The 12459-nt window shown below is 56.4% G+C and overlaps 2 protein-coding genes across 12 annotated transcripts; one reads left to right on the forward strand and one right to left on the reverse strand.

The window, feature by feature from the left end:
• Positions 1-272: 272 nt before the first annotated feature.
• Positions 273-2442, reverse strand: SAT2 (spermidine/spermine N1-acetyltransferase family member 2). Of its 4 annotated transcripts, none has more exons than XM_030296718.1 (6): positions 2229-2441; positions 2004-2055; positions 1800-1883; positions 1594-1698; positions 1328-1416; positions 273-1240 (listed from the first exon to the last, which is right to left on the reverse strand). In XM_030296718.1, exons 1-6 carry the CDS (start codon positions 2298-2300, stop codon positions 1073-1075), a joined length of 570 nt encoding a protein of 189 aa, XP_030152578.1. In that variant the 5' UTR covers positions 2301-2441; the 3' UTR covers positions 273-1072. The 4 variants fall into 4 exon arrangements, with proteins under 4 accessions (XP_030152578.1, XP_030152579.1, XP_030152580.1 ...); XM_030296719.1 differs by having other exon boundaries at positions 1376-1416; positions 2229-2438; XM_030296720.1 differs by lacking the exon at positions 1594-1698 and having other exon boundaries at positions 2229-2442.
• Positions 2443-3349: 907 nt separating this feature from the next.
• SHBG (sex hormone binding globulin) lies at positions 3350-8841 on the forward strand. Of its 8 annotated transcripts, none has more exons than XR_003964853.1 (8): positions 3350-3844; positions 4046-4144; positions 4263-4493; positions 4787-4948; positions 5193-5358; positions 5514-5639; positions 7302-7648; positions 8490-8841. XR_003964853.1 is itself a non-coding variant. In XM_032591190.1 (7 exons), the coding sequence occupies exons 1-7, from the start codon at positions 3770-3772 to the stop codon at positions 7448-7450; spliced, it is 1008 nt and encodes a 335-aa protein (XP_032447081.1). In that variant the 5' UTR covers positions 3350-3769; the 3' UTR covers positions 7451-8841. The 8 variants fall into 8 exon arrangements, 5 of the variants coding, with proteins under 5 accessions (XP_032447081.1, XP_030152559.1, XP_030152560.1 ...); XR_003964854.1 differs by lacking the exon at positions 8490-8841 and adding an exon at positions 6842-7049 and having other exon boundaries at positions 7302-7372; XR_003964855.1 differs by lacking the exon at positions 8490-8841 and adding an exon at positions 6842-7049 and having other exon boundaries at positions 5279-5358; positions 7302-7372.
• Positions 8842-12459: the final 3618 nt, after the last annotated feature.

Below are 12459 nucleotides of genomic sequence, written 5' to 3' on the forward strand. Positions count from 1 at the left end.
CAAAAGTGACGACAGATGTACGTTTAATAGCACAGGGAGATGGGTCTGATATATTGTTGGAAAGTATACGATCCCACCTCTACTCACTTAACTACTCATGTGTATGTATGGACATTGAAAATTCTAAACAGTTGATACCAGAGGATTAATAACAGTTATATAAGTAAGATTACAAATTCTGCTTTTTTTTTTCTTTTTCAGTGAAGCCCAACATGGGGCTTGAACTCACAACCCTGAGATCAAGACCTGAGCTGAGACCAAGAGTCAGATGCTCAACCGACTGGGCCACCCAGGCGCCCCTACGCATTTTATTTTTATTTCATGCGAACATTCCACATTTTCTACAACAAACCCGCATTATCTGTGTAATAAGATGGTACGAAAGTAGGACGTAAGCTCGTTGCCTTCCTTGTTTCCCGGGTCCTTTGGTTTTGCTGAACTGAAAATACAGACTTTGTGACTTCTGGGGGAAGAGAAAAAAAAGCACTAGCAAGCTGAGCAGACTTTTTTTTTTTTTTTTAAGTGGAGGCCGGTGGTCCTTCCCAGGGCCCCCGAAACACCACCAGCGGGTGGCATCCTGCTCCAAATGTTGAGCCAGCGGGCCAGCCTCACTCCTGCGTCCTGTAGCGCGCAGTTCAGACACTGGAGGCCTTTGTCTGAGTCCCAACTGTGACCAACAAGCCTGATGTGCCAAGCTGGCACTTTGCTCTTCTTTTCTCCACGTTCCACAGCCCGGAGCCAGGGCTCTGGCCCACGGAGGGTGAGCGAAAGTCACCTTGGGCCCACCTTTCCCCCCGGGCAGCAGCCTCCAACTTGCAGGGCACTCGAGAAGGGTCCTGAAGTGGCCGGAGCTTTATTGCACCATCAACTCCTCCTCCACCAGCACCACATCGGGACTCAGCAATTCTCATCCTCAACAGGGAGATGGAAGGGCCTCTCCCTCAGTTCTGCTCTTTCTGTCCTTCCGGTTGAGCGGCTCCCAACCTCTCTTCCTTCCGGGAGGCCTCTGTCTGGAGTGCTTGAGCAGGTGGGGAGGGAGGAGGCCAAAGACAGAGATGCCCAAGGAACGGCGTCACTTTCCTGCCAACTCCCTCATCGCCTCTTCTTCGAAGCGAAAGGAGTGCCAGCCCTCGGCTTCAGTCAGGTCTCGGGCACCCAGGGCCTTGTACAAGTCCATGGCCCCCTTGTTCCAGTCCAGGACTGTGAGGCGCAACTGGGAGCAGCCCCTTTCCAGGGCCACCTGTGGGAGAAGACATCACTTAGCCTTTCTCTCAAAAGGAAGCTTTTCTCACCATTCAACCCGAGGGGGGTTGGGCTCCTCTCATACATGCTTGCTTTTCCAGAACCAGGCTGGTGGCCCCATCCCTCTCCTCACCTCAGCCACCTTTTTGATTATTTTGGAACCAATCCCCTGACCTGTTGTGGGGGAAAAGAGACCAAAAAAACAAAACAAAACAAAACAAAAATCGTTTCAGTTGAAGGGGATCTGAAAAGGCCAGAAGGCTGGGATTAGGAGGCAGGGGATGTTGGTGGGTCTGGGTTGATCTCCTACCACCCCAGCCTCAGCCTCTGCCCCCCCCCCACTCCCCGTACCCCGGTATTCGGGCTTCACATAGATGTCTTCCAGATAAACATTGCGCCCCTTCCAAGTGCTATAGATGAAGTAGTATAGCCCATAGCCCACCACCACACAGGGCCCTGAGAAGGAGAGAAAAAAAAGGGCTCAGGCCTCTGGGCCCCTGAGGCAGACCTCTGAGAGGGACAGGCGAGGGGAACCTCCCAGGTCCCAGGGTTCTTACCCTGTGGCTCCCCGGGGGCGGGAAGAAGTTCGGCCACCAAACAGCAATAGAAAGGATTCTCTCCGAAGCCGTCTGCTCTGAGGGCTGCGGAGATCCGAGTCGTGGTAAAGAGAGAAAAAGCCTGGGTGTGTGCCTGGCCTGGGAACCCATCCATCCCTTACCTCCTCCCCAGCCTCCATCAGGATGCCGGTGCTGGGCCCCCACCTTCCTCACTGATCTTCACCTGGTCCGAGAGTTTCTCGTACTCGGCTAGTTCCTAGGATGTGGGGGACAGAGACTGGGTCAGGGCAGGGGGTCCCGGCGTGGGGACAGAAGCTGGATCAGGGCAGCACCCTCCCCAGGCGCGCCCCTCCCGCTGCAGCCTGGCCTCCCCGCCCCCACCCGCGGCCAGGCTGCCGGGGCCCCCTGTTTCCGGCCCGCAGCCGTCACCCGAATCAGCTTCAGGATATTTCCACAGTCTCCCTCCTCGGCCTGTCGGATCCGCACGGAAGCCATCGCCATCCCCACCGTCTGGGACTGAAGTCCGGGCCCTCCCTTCCGTTCCGCAGACGCGGCTGAAAAGCAGGTAGCTCTCGAACGGGGCCCGCACACCGGGTCCCGAAGAGCTGGGGGCGCCGCGGGCAGCCGCCGCTGGAGTGGTGGGAGCCCCCCCCCCCCCCCCGCCCCGCACCCTGCCCCGGGCGCGCCCCCGCCAGCCAATCAGCTGGCAGAGCAGCCTCGCCCCGCCCCCCCAGCCCTCCCCCCCCCCCCCCCCCCCCCCCCCCCCCCCGCCCCCCCCCCCCGCCTCCGCCAGCCCCGTGACTGGGCCCCCGGGCAGGGGTCAAGGCTGGACTGCGGGCTCCCTCGCTGTGGTTGCCTGGGTGCTGGTCGTCCCGTAGTGCTGTTCAGGCTCTGTGGTTGAAACCGCATGGATCAAAAGTCACCTGCCACCCGGCCCCGAGTCCCCCCCACCGCCACCACCCCTGCTCCAGCTGTGAGAGCTGTTTCCTAGGGGTCTTGAGTGGCTCCGAGTGGCCCTGCCCTCGGGAACAGTGGTATTTCAACACGGGTCAGGGAGGGGGTGATGAATTTCTATCGGTACGTGGTAAGATAATGAGGAGCGGCGGACGGGGCCTCTTCTTAGGAGCCACTAAATCACCCTCCGGGACGGTACCTCCCCGCTGAGGCGAGCCTCCGAGGCCTGGGAAGATAGTGAGGGAGGAGCTCAGAGCAGATACCAGGCCCTGTGCCTGCATGATCTCCATGAATCGTCATTCGCAGTCACCCCGTAAAGTAGGTATTATTTTTCACATTTTGTCAGCAAGGACACTACAGCACCATGGTGGACGGACTTGTGCAGAGGCACCCAGCTAGATATCTGATATTCTACATTTCAGCTGTAGTGCTTGCTCTCTTTCTTTTTTTAAAATTTATTTGTGATGTTTATTTATTTTTGAGGCGGGGGAGGAACAGAGAGAGAGGGAGACAAAGGATCCCAAACAGCCCCTGGCTGATAGCAGAGAGCCCCAGGTGGGGCTGGAACTCACCAATGGTGAGATCAGGACCTGAGCTGAAGTCGGAGGCTTAACCCACCGAGCCACCCACCCAGGCGCCCCACCGCTGTTGTTCTGATGGCAGATGCTGCTTGGGGTGCAGGGCAGGACTGCGTCTGGACCTCGGGCCTGGGGAGGCAGCCTCCTCAGGTGGGCAAAAGACTTCGGGGACCCAGGTCAGGCTCTAGAGGAGGAGAGGGGAAAATGGGGTATCTGTCCTGGCTCCTACACTTTCCCAGCATGGAGAGCATAAGTGGACGAGCCCTGTCCCTCCCCCAATTTGTCCGCAGAGGGGGCGGAGGGTGAGTGCCCAGTCTCCTGCCCCCCTTCTTTCCACCCCGCCCCTGCCTGGGGACAACCTTTAACCCAACACCAACTGCCTGTCCCCAACACATTGTCCCCGGGTGATCTGAGCCACAGAGAGGACCGCGGCCGATTATGGAGAGCAGAGGCCCACTGGCCGCATCGCCGGGGCTGCTGCTGCTGCTGCCGCTGCCACCTCACGGCCACCAGGTAAGGGCCCCGAGACAGTCTCTCTACCCTGGTGCAGGATTAGGACAAGGTGCTCAGCCCGTGTGTGCGTAGAAATGAGCTACCCTTCGGCTCTGCCCTCTTCCTTCCTCTCCTCTTCGTGCGGTAGCCTGTGTCTCTCCTGCCGTCGTCGCTGGGTCTCTGGCGTGTCTTCCTACCTTGTTTATTTTCTCTCTCTGATAGAGGATCCAGGACCCTCCTGCTGTGCACCTCAGCAGTGGCTCAGGACAAGAGCCTATCACCATCATGACCTTTGACTTCACCAAGATCAGGAAGTATGAGGTTGACATAGCTCCTTGACCTGGTCCCCTGACCCTACCTTCTATGCCTCGGATCTTCTCTTTTCCCTGCTTCCCTCTCCGCCGCTTCACCATCCCTGACCCCGCTCTTGTCCCCACAGGCCATGCCCCACGTACCATCTTTCCTTCTGCGTCCTTCCAGAACCTCTTCCTCCTTTGAGCTTCGAACCTGGGATCCAGAGGGAGTGATTTTTTATGGCGATACCAACCCCCAGAAGGACTGCTTTGTGCTGGGGCTTCGAGATGGCAGGCCCGAGATCCAAATGCGCAACCACTTGGCCCAGCTTACGGTGGGCGCCGGGCCCCGGCTGGACGATGGGAAGTGGCATCAGGTGAGCCAGGTCCGGGCCTGCGCTGGCCTGCGGAAGGGGACCAGAACCGGGTCTCCGGGCAACCCCTTACCACCGTCGTCTTATTTGACCCGCAGCAAAACCGCTATGGAGTTGCGATTCTTGTCTCCGTTTTTTCAGAGGGGAATTTGAGGCTCAGGTCCTGAGCGAGCCCAGGATGCGAGCTGCCTCCACAAGTCCGCGTTCTTTCTGCTATACTTGGCTGCCTCTGCAGAAGGCGGTGGAGGCAGGCCCCAGGGGCCTCTGATTCAGCCTCGCTTCGCCCTGTCCCGCAGGTGGAAGTGAAGGTCCTCGGGGATTCGCTGCTGCTGAGTGTGGATGGGGAGGAGGTGCTGTGCCTGAGACAGGTCTCTGGGCCTCTGGCCGGCAAAGTCCAGCCTGTCGTGAGGATTGCACTGGGGGGACTGTTGTTCCCTGTCTCCAGTCTCCGTTTGCCGGTAACCGACAGCACGAGGGTGGGAACCCACCCCAGGTGGTAAAGTGTTGCTGCCCGGGGGACCACGGGGGGGGGGGTCTAAGTCCACACTCTTAAAGGAGAGGGGACAGCATGATAGCTGCGTGGGAGAGGCCAAAGGCTTGTGTCTCAGAGGAGAATAAACTGAGCGTGGAGAGGCTGGGACAGGGGTTCACGTGTCTTGATTGCCACATCCCCACATCTTCCCTTCCCTGCCCCGGCTCCAGCTGGTCCCCACCCTGGATGGCTGTCTGCGCCGGGAAAATTGGCTGGACCAACAGGCCCAGACCTCGGTGTCTGCCCTTCTTACCAGCAGCCTCAGAAGCTGCGCTGCAGAGTCCCAGCCTGGCACATTCTTCCCTCCGGGGACTCGAGCAGAATTCAGTCTCCAAGGTAAAGGCGGTTTTTCCCTCCATGGCCGGCCCTGTGTCTGCTTTCCCCTGTCTCCTTCCACCACTAGTTTGCCTCTTTCCTTGAGTCCCCAGCCTTGAGTCCTCAGAAAGGGTCAAGGGTCACTTCTCTCCCCCCCCCCCCCCGACATCCCCCAGCCTCATGCAGAGCCCTGGGCCTTCTCTCTGGACCTGGGACTCCAGCTGGCAGCAGGTTCTGGCCACCTCCTTGCCCTTGGGACCCCAGAAAACCCTCCTTGGCTCAGCCTCCAGCTCTAAGATCAAGTAAGAGGGGGTGTTGCCTGTATTCAGTGGAACCTGGGAGTGGCAGGGGGAAAGGGGGACCCCAAACTGTCAATATTAGGAAAGCTTAAGGTGGACGGTAGGGACATATCTTGACACAGACCAGGGGCGCCTGGGTGGCTCTGGCGGTTGAGCGTCCGGCTTCAGCTCAGGTCGTGATCTCATGGTCCGTGAGTTCGAGCCCCAAGTCGGGCTCTGCGTTGACAGCTCGGAGCCCGGAGCCTGCTTCGGATTCTGGGTCTCCCTCTCTCTCTGTTCCTCCCCTGCTCATGCTCTGTCTCTGTCTCTCTCTGTCTCTCAAAAATAAATATTAAGGGGCGCCTGGGTGGCGCAGTCGGTTAAGCGTCCGACTTCAGCCAGGTCACGATCTCGCGGTCCGTGAGTTCGAGCCCCGCGTCGGGCTCTGGGCTGATGGCTCAGAGCCTGGAGCCTGTTTCCGATTCTGTGTCTCCCTCTCTCTCTGCCCCTCCCCCGTTCATGCTCTGTCTCTCTCTGTCCCAAAAAAAAAAAAAAAAAAAAAAAAACAAAAAACAAAAAAAACGTTGAAAAAAAAATAAATATTAAAAAAAAGAAAGAAAAAAAAGAAAACTGCCCACAGCAAGCAAATGGCATTTATTTATTTATATTTGTTATTTATTTATTTATTTTTAAAGATTTATTATTTATTTTAGAAAGAGAGAGCATGTGCATGTGCTAGCGGGGGAGAGGAGCCAAGAGGGGGAGAGAGAGAATCCTGAGCAGGCTCCATGCTCAGTGAGGAACCCACCGCGGGGCTCGATCCCACGATCCTGGGATCGTGACCTGAGCCAAAATCAACAGTCGGATGCTCAATGGATTCAGCCTCCCCAGGCGCCCCAAGGTTTTATTTTTAAGGAATCTCTACACCCAACGTGGGGCTTGAACCTATAACCCCAAGATCAAGAGTCACATGCTCTACCGAGTGAGCCAGCCAGGTGCCCCTACAAATGGCTCTTATCTGGACCGTATTTACTTGGGGTCGGTGTGGTTTTATGGAACATCAAGCCAGGAAGATTGGGGCAGCACGTAGGGGGCGGAAACGGTTGGCAGACAGAAGGTACCGCTCAGAGGCCCGACTGAGGCAGCAAGGGGTGTGGGGCCACAGGGGTCCAGGCGGTTTGCTCTTTCCTCCCCCCGGTCACGTCCCTGTCCCACACACTCCGCAGAAAGTGGTGCTGTCCTCTGCGTCGGGCCCATAGCTGGATCTGCCTCTGGTCTCGGGACCCCCGCTTCAGCTGAAGCTGGGCGAGTCTGGGATAGTCTTGAGCCAGAGGCCTAACAAGGAGATCCTTGCCCTGCCTCTCTTGGATCCTGCCTCCCTCCTCAACCTCTGGGTCCAGCCACAGGGGCGCCTCTTCCTGGGGGCTCTGCCAGGTAAGAGCGATGTCCAGGCTCCTCAGCACGCCGTTGGAATCAGCTAGAGGGAGAGGAGGAGAAGACAGGCAAGGCCATGTTTTTAGGGAAAGGAAACTTCTGGGAGCCTAGAAGAAAAGGCCACAAGAAGAGAGGGGATAAAGGGCCAGTGAGAGGAAGTGCTTTAGAAAATTTAGGTCAGAGAGCTGGGGTGGGGAGGAGCTTTGTGGGTCCAAGCTGCCCTCATGACCCCTCTGTGTCCCCTCCCTCTAGGAGAGGCTTCTTCGGCCTCCTTTTGCTTGGATGGCCTTTGGGCACAAGGCCAGAAGTTGGACATGGACCGGGCCCTGAGCAGAAGTCAGAACATCTGGACTCACAGCTGTCCCCAGAGCCTAGGCAATGACACGGACAGCACCCATTAAACCCCCACCTGAGAATCCCCTCGAATGTCACTCGTTCATTCACTCGACACATCTTTACGGGGTATCTGCAACGTACCAGGCACTGCGCTGAGCGATGGGCTGTACTGATGAGTAACCTCCCCCCCGCCCCCCTTGGTTCCTGCCCTCTGGCTGCTCAAGGTCCCCTGGGGGAGGCAGACATCCATCAAAGACTAACAAGTAAGTGGAGAATCGGAAACTGATAAGCGCCGTAGAGGGAATTGTAAAAGCTTGAAGACCGGGGGCCTTAACCTAGTCTGGGGGTCCAGGCAGGCTTCCCGAGGAGGAGGAAGCCGTGACTTCTCAGCCTGGGAGTTCAGCAGCACCGACAGGCAGATGTGCGCACCAGATACGGGTCACTTTCTGGGAGCCGGGAGCCCCCCTCCTTCCCCAGCATTTCCTGCTTGTGGGGCTTTAGCATTCCCCTCGCGGAGGCTGGTCCTGAGAGGCCTGGAAGGAAGGGAAGAAACGGAATCCTGCTGTTCCCTTAGCCGGGCCACTGCTGTGCAAAGAAGGAGCAGCAGGGGGCATGGGAGAGCCCTAGAGGGAGGGGGACAGGGGTTCTGGGGACCGGGGCGGAAGCAGCAGGGAGAAGGAAAGAGGGAGTGGGGCAGAGGGCGAAGCAGCCGGCATCTCTCCTAGTCTTGTCTCCGTCCCCTTGCCGCCTTCCCAGACGAACCCGTCTCTAGTCCATTCAAGGAGAGCTGGTTTATGCTGGTCCCAGCTGGGAAAAACAGATTCAGGAATATCTCTGCCCTCAGAGAATGTGGTGACCCAGTCCTCCGCCCCTTCCCGTCGCCTCGGCAGAATCTTGGTGTCCCAACCCCTACTTGGGGCACCCTCGGGAGCCCTGGCACCTGTTCTCCATCCTCTCCTCTCGAGGACTGTTAGCCCATCCCCCAACCCCCCAACCCATGGGGATCCCAGTGTCCCAGACTCCTGGCTTCTTAAAATGATTTGCCTACCAGTCGCCCTGTTGCCAGGGTGACTCACTCATTGGACCTGTCATCCCCTTCTGCAGGGATCAGCCAGGACCTAAGTGACCCCAGGGTAAGGAGGCTCCAGGACTGTGTCTGGGGTGGAAGACAGCCTAGGCTTCTCCTTGGACCCTCCCAGTCTCGAGTTTGCTGGTCTACAGCTGCTGCCACACAGGCAGAGTGCCTTTGGAGCGTCCTCAGCATGGCCAGGAAGCCCCGATTCAACTCTGGTCCCCTGGGCAATGTTTGGGGCCCACCTGGGCCCTTGGGTATGTCCATTCGACCGATAGTCACTGAGGACCTACTGCGTATCGGGCATCGTTCTAGACGCTGAGGATGCCTGGATGAAAAAGACAGACACGGTGCCTGCTTTTGTGGAGAGCTCACACTGGCGGGGAGGCGGGGGTGGGGGGTGGGCAGGGGGGAGGTGGGCAGGGGCAGACGGCCCGTAAGAAAAATAAATAAGCAAGATCATTTCAGGTAGTGGTTAGTGCTATAAGGGGAATAATATCCTGTAACGTAATAGAGGGCGGCAGTCGACAGACAGCCTTAGCCGGGTGGTCAGGGAAGGCCTCTCTAAGGCAGTGTTACTTGAGCAAAGACTTGAATAATGAAAAGAAACCAGTCCCGTGGGGGCCTCGGGTGTGAGCCAGTGGGGGGTGGGGAGGGAGAGTTAAAAGATCCGAACACACCTGGGTTCCCATCAAGGGGTTGTTCTGAGCGAGCGGCAGCTTCGTGAATTTTTGTCCCTGAGGATTCTTCCCCGGGGCTGGCTTTTCTCTCGTCCCTGCACCCCACCCCGTCCAGGACACCGTGCCCCCAACCTCTCTTTCTCCAGGCTGTCCTAGATTCCAGGATTCCTGATTACCATCCAGAGCTGTCTACACTCTTTCATTAAGACTGACTTTGCTCCGACACAGACCCTGCCAGGCCCCCACCAAGGGCACCTACGGCGTCTGCCCAGTGTCCCCTGCCTCTCCCCCACCCTTGCGGATCTTTCCGGAACTTGGCAGGATACCCCATAGCCTCCAGGCCTGGTCTACCCACTCACTCCACCTTCTGTGCTTCCCCTCTCTTCCCTCCCTCCTTCCCCTTCTTCTCTTTTTCCTTCTTTTAACCGAGTTTCTCCGTTCCGGGCAACCATCACCACTGGCCATCTCCGGATCTTTTCATCCTGAAACACCGAAGCTCTGTCCCCGTTAAATAATAACCCCCCACCCCCACGCACACACACACGCACCCACATCTGTGTGTTAGAGCCCGCTACTTTCCTTGTTCTTGTCTCTGCTCAGGGCACGCAGACCTCATGACAGACTCTGGATCTGGGAGAGGGGCTGTGGGAGTTTTTCTTCCCTTCCCTTGTTTCTGGAGATGCCGGAGGCAGGACTGGGTTCCGGGAAGAGGTTGGTTCTTTGACCCCCATTCCTTCCTTCCTTAGCCAATTTCCCTGTGAACACCGATGCTGCAATGAATAGCAACGCTCCCTCCATCACACCCCTCCTCATGCTGACCCTCACAGGGGAAGATGTGCACGGAACAGCAGGTTCCACAGCCTTCCCCTGAAACGTACGGACGTACGGACGTGTTCATTCTTTTCCGAGGGTGTACAGGACAGAACTGAGCTAGCAGTCTGGAGGGCATCCCCAGGCCAGCGTCTGCCAGGCTGTGTGTGTTGAGGGTAGGGTCTAGGCCTCATCTCTCCAGATCGGACCTAGCTCATTTTGATTCTCCTTGTCTCATGGAGGAAAGGGCAAGTTGCTTCCCCGCAGTTTCTAGCAGAAGGAGGCCTTCCATGTCTAAGTCCAATTCGGCAACCGGACGCTGTTTTCCATAGCTCTGTGGAGTGCTCGGGTATAGAGGGTGTATATACGACAGGGTATATAAGACAGAGGCCTGTCCTCGAAATGCTTGCAACCTGGTTGAAGAGATAAAATACCGTAAGAGTCAGGGCGCCCGGGGGGCTCAGTGGGTTAAGCATCCAACTCTTGATTTCGGCTCAGATCATGATCTCACGGTTCGTGGGTTCCGGCCCCGTGTCGGGCTCTGTGCTGACAGCTCGGAGCCTGGAGCCTGACTCAGATTCTGTATCTCCCTCTCTCTCTGCCCCTCCCCTGCTCATGCTCTGTCTCTCTCTCTCCCTCTTAAACATAAATAAACGTTTAAAAAAAAATCCAAACTATGCCCTTTGGCCTACAAGGACCTGTATGATGTGCCTACCTCTCGGATCTCTTGCTGCATTAATCTTGCTTTCCCTCATTTGAAGCCCAGCTTTTGCACTTAGACTCCTCCTCCTGGAAGATTCTTCTCCTACAGTTCCCCGTGGTTCCTTGGGTTCCTTGGGTCTCACACTGAACGTTAGCTCTCCAGTAAGGCCCTCCCTGCCCATGCAGGGGCTCTCTGGCACACCACCCTGTTTTATTTTTTCTGCGTAATATTATACTACATTGTTTTAGTTGTTTGCTTGTTTTTTTTCGCTTATTGGAACGAGAGTCCCAGGAGCACAGGGACCAGAACAGTGCCTGGCTCTAAGTAAATGCTCATTAGATACGCATTGAATGAATGAATGGGAGTTGCGGCTGGACTCTGAAGGGTGGGCAGCCTTCCAGGACAAGGGAATGAAATGGACAAAGGTGTGAAGTCAGGAGTGAGCACAGCCTGTCCTAGGAGTGGCCGGGTCAGGCTCAGCTCCAGCAGAGGATCAGTTGGGTCCTAGTGGGAAAGGGGGCTGGGGACACAGGCTGGGGCTAGGCACTGGAATGCCCTGAGGCTTAGACAAAAGAATCAGGACTCCGTCCTGCACAGGGTGACAGGAAGCCAGTGAAGACCTTTGAGCTGAGGAGTGGCCTAATTAAAACTGTATCTGGAGAAAATTAATCCGGAGCCTGCAGAAGGGGCTAAGCAGAGCCCGCTGTATAATTTGCAGGACCCAGTCCAAAACGAAGATGTGGGATCCCTTGTTCAGAAGGCAGGAAAAAAGTGCCACTCACGGTACCGAAAGAGAACATGTTTTCATTTCTTCCGTGGTTCTTTTCTCAACTTCTCATGTTTTTTTTTTTTTTTTTTTTTTGCTATTTAACGTTGTTTGAAATAAAGAAAAATTAACTTTTTTCTGCCCTCGGCTTACTAATGAGCACGGAAGGACTAGAAGCCAAAGGAATTATGGGCAGCTCAGCTTTTCCCTTTCCTCCCTGTCATCGTCGTCAGCAGAAGTGGTTGGCTGAATCAGGAAACAGCGGGACCCAAAAAGGGGAGAAGAAGAAGATGCCTCAGTCACCCGTGTCTCCTAGAAGGACATTGCCTTCTAGGGTTCGAGGTCATTCAGCTGGACACATAACACGCTTGCTGTGTCTTAACTCTTGAGTCTTGCTGAGCTCGCACGCACGATGGGTCCACTGGAGTTCTACACCGGGCGGCCTCACGATGGCACGTTACATACATCTCCTCGCTCACACGCGTCCTCCATTGTCCCGTTGGACTTCACGCACAAATTACAAGTTCAAAGATAAAATTATGAAGAGTTACGAGATGGTGAAAGCACCAAACCAGCCACATGGGCCATTCTGAGTGGGAGCTTTGGTTGAACAGGCCCCCAAGTCCGTAAAGCGGGGCTGGAGGGAGAGAATTTGAGGAGGAGGGCGAGAGTCAGAACCTGGCACTGGTGAGGACTAGAGCCGAGGAAATTGGGTGAGAGGCCGAAGGAGAAGAAACCCCTCTCCAAGGCAAAGCGACAAGATCCGAAGAGAGATGAAAAGAGAGAGATCATGATTCTTAACTCGAGGTCTTTAGAGGCTCTTGAACCCCCCCCCAACTAGACTGTGGGTCTCTGGAGCCCCGTGAGAACTGCGAGGTTGCCTCCCCAGGGCTAGAGTTGCACAAAGTCTCTAACAGGTGCTCAAATGGGCCATGTCTGTGGACCCCAATGGGCAAATGGGGAGGGGAAGTTCACACCTGGGGGTTGGGGGGAGACACAACACCTGAGGAGATCCGGATCCCGGCTGGGGTCTCCGGGCAACG

The sequence above is a fragment of the Lynx canadensis genome, chromosome E1 (assembly GCF_007474595.2).
Source record: "Lynx canadensis isolate LIC74 chromosome E1, mLynCan4.pri.v2, whole genome shotgun sequence".
NCBI classification, from domain to species: domain Eukaryota; kingdom Metazoa; phylum Chordata; class Mammalia; order Carnivora; family Felidae; genus Lynx; species Lynx canadensis.

Bases quoted from the DNA above. Each gene is read 5' to 3' on its own strand.
- SHBG (XM_032591190.1), top strand. From the start codon at position 3,770: ATGGAGAGCAGAGGCCCACTGGCCGCATCGCCGGGGCTGCTGCTGCTG. The intron at 4,145-4,262 runs GTTGACATAGCT...TTGTCCCCACAG, and splicing joins CCAAGATCAGGAAGTATGAG to GCCATGCCCCACGTACCATC. The intron at 4,949-5,192 runs GTAACCGACAGC...CCCCGGCTCCAG, and splicing joins TCTCCAGTCTCCGTTTGCCG to CTGGTCCCCACCCTGGATGG.
- SAT2 (XM_030296718.1), bottom strand. From the start codon at position 2,300: ATGGCGATGGCTTCCGTGCGGATCCGACAGGCCGAGGAGGGAGACTGT. The intron at 1,699-1,799 runs GTAAGAACCCTG...TCTCCTTCTCAG, and splicing joins CGCCCCCGGGGAGCCACAGG to GGCCCTGTGTGGTGGTGGGC. The intron at 1,417-1,593 runs GTACGGGGAGTG...CCCCCACAACAG, and splicing joins TGTGAAGCCCGAATACCGGG to GTCAGGGGATTGGTTCCAAA.